The sequence below is a fragment of the Perkinsus marinus genome, assembly GCF_000006405.1.
Source record: "Perkinsus marinus ATCC 50983 genomic scaffold scf_1104296935300, whole genome shotgun sequence".
NCBI classification, from domain to species: Eukaryota; Perkinsozoa; order Perkinsida; family Perkinsidae; genus Perkinsus; species Perkinsus marinus.
The window spans coordinates 1-1,644 of NW_003214509.1; the positions used below are offsets into that span (position 1 = coordinate 1).

General features: G+C 45.1%; 1 protein-coding gene across 1 annotated transcript; it reads left to right on the forward strand.

The window, feature by feature from the left end:
- Nucleotides 1-946: 946 nt before the first annotated feature.
- On the forward strand, nucleotides 947-1,599 carry Pmar_PMAR012091 (conserved hypothetical protein; the record flags this gene model as incomplete). The annotated part of the gene is made up of 2 exons (XM_002784443.1): nucleotides 947-1,446; nucleotides 1,560-1,599. The coding sequence occupies 2 exons, from the start codon at nucleotides 947-949 to the stop codon at nucleotides 1,597-1,599; spliced, it is 540 nt and encodes a 179-aa protein (XP_002784489.1).
- Nucleotides 1,600-1,644: the final 45 nt, after the last annotated feature.

The following is a 1,644-nucleotide window of genomic DNA, read 5'->3' on the forward strand; positions in this document are numbered from 1 at the left end:
CTTAAGAGGACAAGTCCCCAATACTGATGCTATTATGCGGCTGTTTCTTATGTTCATGATACACGCATGCGCATCGCCTGAACATTGGACCTGTATCACGAGGATACTAAATTCAAAGCGTCTCATGTTGGAGAGCAACTTGAGGAGTTGCTTAGGGTATACCTGAAAAGTACTCAGCTCATTTCACAATGGTTAGGCACAGGCCAGCTACTAGCAGGCTGCTAGTGCATTTTGAGCTCGCTTTACACCTTATCCCGGTATTCTCTCGTGCTCGTCCGCTGTGCTGGTCAGTTTTGGCTGGGTCCCGCTTATTATGAGGCTGATTCATAGGTATACAGTAGCTTCAGATTAGATGCGAAGTTATAAATATACTCCCCCAGTAAGAGTTGGTACCTCGAGGCGCGATTTTAAAACATGTATGCTGATTTTGCAACTTCTCATTAACTACCAGAAGTTACACCAGGAAGCTTGGAGGTTATATCATGTGGAGCATAAGAGCATAGTATGCTCACCATACTTTCCTGAGCCGCAAGATGGTGTTCGTAGAGGTGACTGTGCACGAGTCGAAAACGGGATATGCTAAGAATGTGCGGAGGGGTGTATGTCATAGGATTATGTACCAACGGCTGAAAATGACCCGCTGGGTTACCCTAGCAAGTGAGCGACATGCAACCGTTCAGTGAACAGTTATCACGGTCAGCCGCTCCGGGTCTACTCGCGTCGGAAGCGGCCTCAGCAAGAAACTCTTTCACACGCCTACAGTGTTGCTTTCTCTCCCAAGAAACCTTCGTCGGATAAACCGATTCAGGCCGAACATGAAGGAGACAGTGAACAGAGACATATCATTAGCTCACACACTCGACGCTAGGGAAAGAGTGGTTTCCACTCTAGCACTTGACATCATCATTATATTTGAAGCTTGTTAATCCTAACGTATTTTTCAAGTATGTCCGTATCTGGTAGCAACAGCGGTAAATCGTACTCGTGGACTGATGTTTCGGGTAACGTGTACTACTATTACAAGCATCCTATGACCAAGGCTGTTTTGTTCATTTTACTACAGGAATTATGTGAACGTTTGGCCTTCTACGGGTTGATGCCCAACCTTCAGATTTTCCTCAAGGAGTATCTTGGGGTTGATGACGCTGGTGCTAATTCGTATATCTCTACGTTCAACGCTATCCTTTATGTTACTCCACTTCTCTCTGCTGTGATATCGGATACGATACTTGGACTCTACCTCACTATTCTGGCATTCTCCTTCGTTTACATGGCGGGTTTGGCTCTTCTAACGCTGTCTACGATACATTCGATTAGTCAGCCGTGGATGATCCATGTCTCACTACTCTTCCTAATCGCATTTGGTGCGGGTGGAATTAAGAGTTGTGTGAACGTCATGGGAGCTCAACAGTTCCATCCTGAGGAGCATAAAGATCTTATTACAAGGTATTACACCTATTTCTATGCTTCTATCAATCTTGGTTCTATTGTTTGTGGTATTGTTACTCCGATTTTGGTCGAATCGGTCTCTTTCACTGCAAGCTTTTCTTTCCCTTTAGTTGCCTTTATCATTGCAACGATTGTTTTCATTGGGGGTAACTTGATGGGTCGTTATGTCAAGCCCCCAAGCCTCAGGGATCTGCT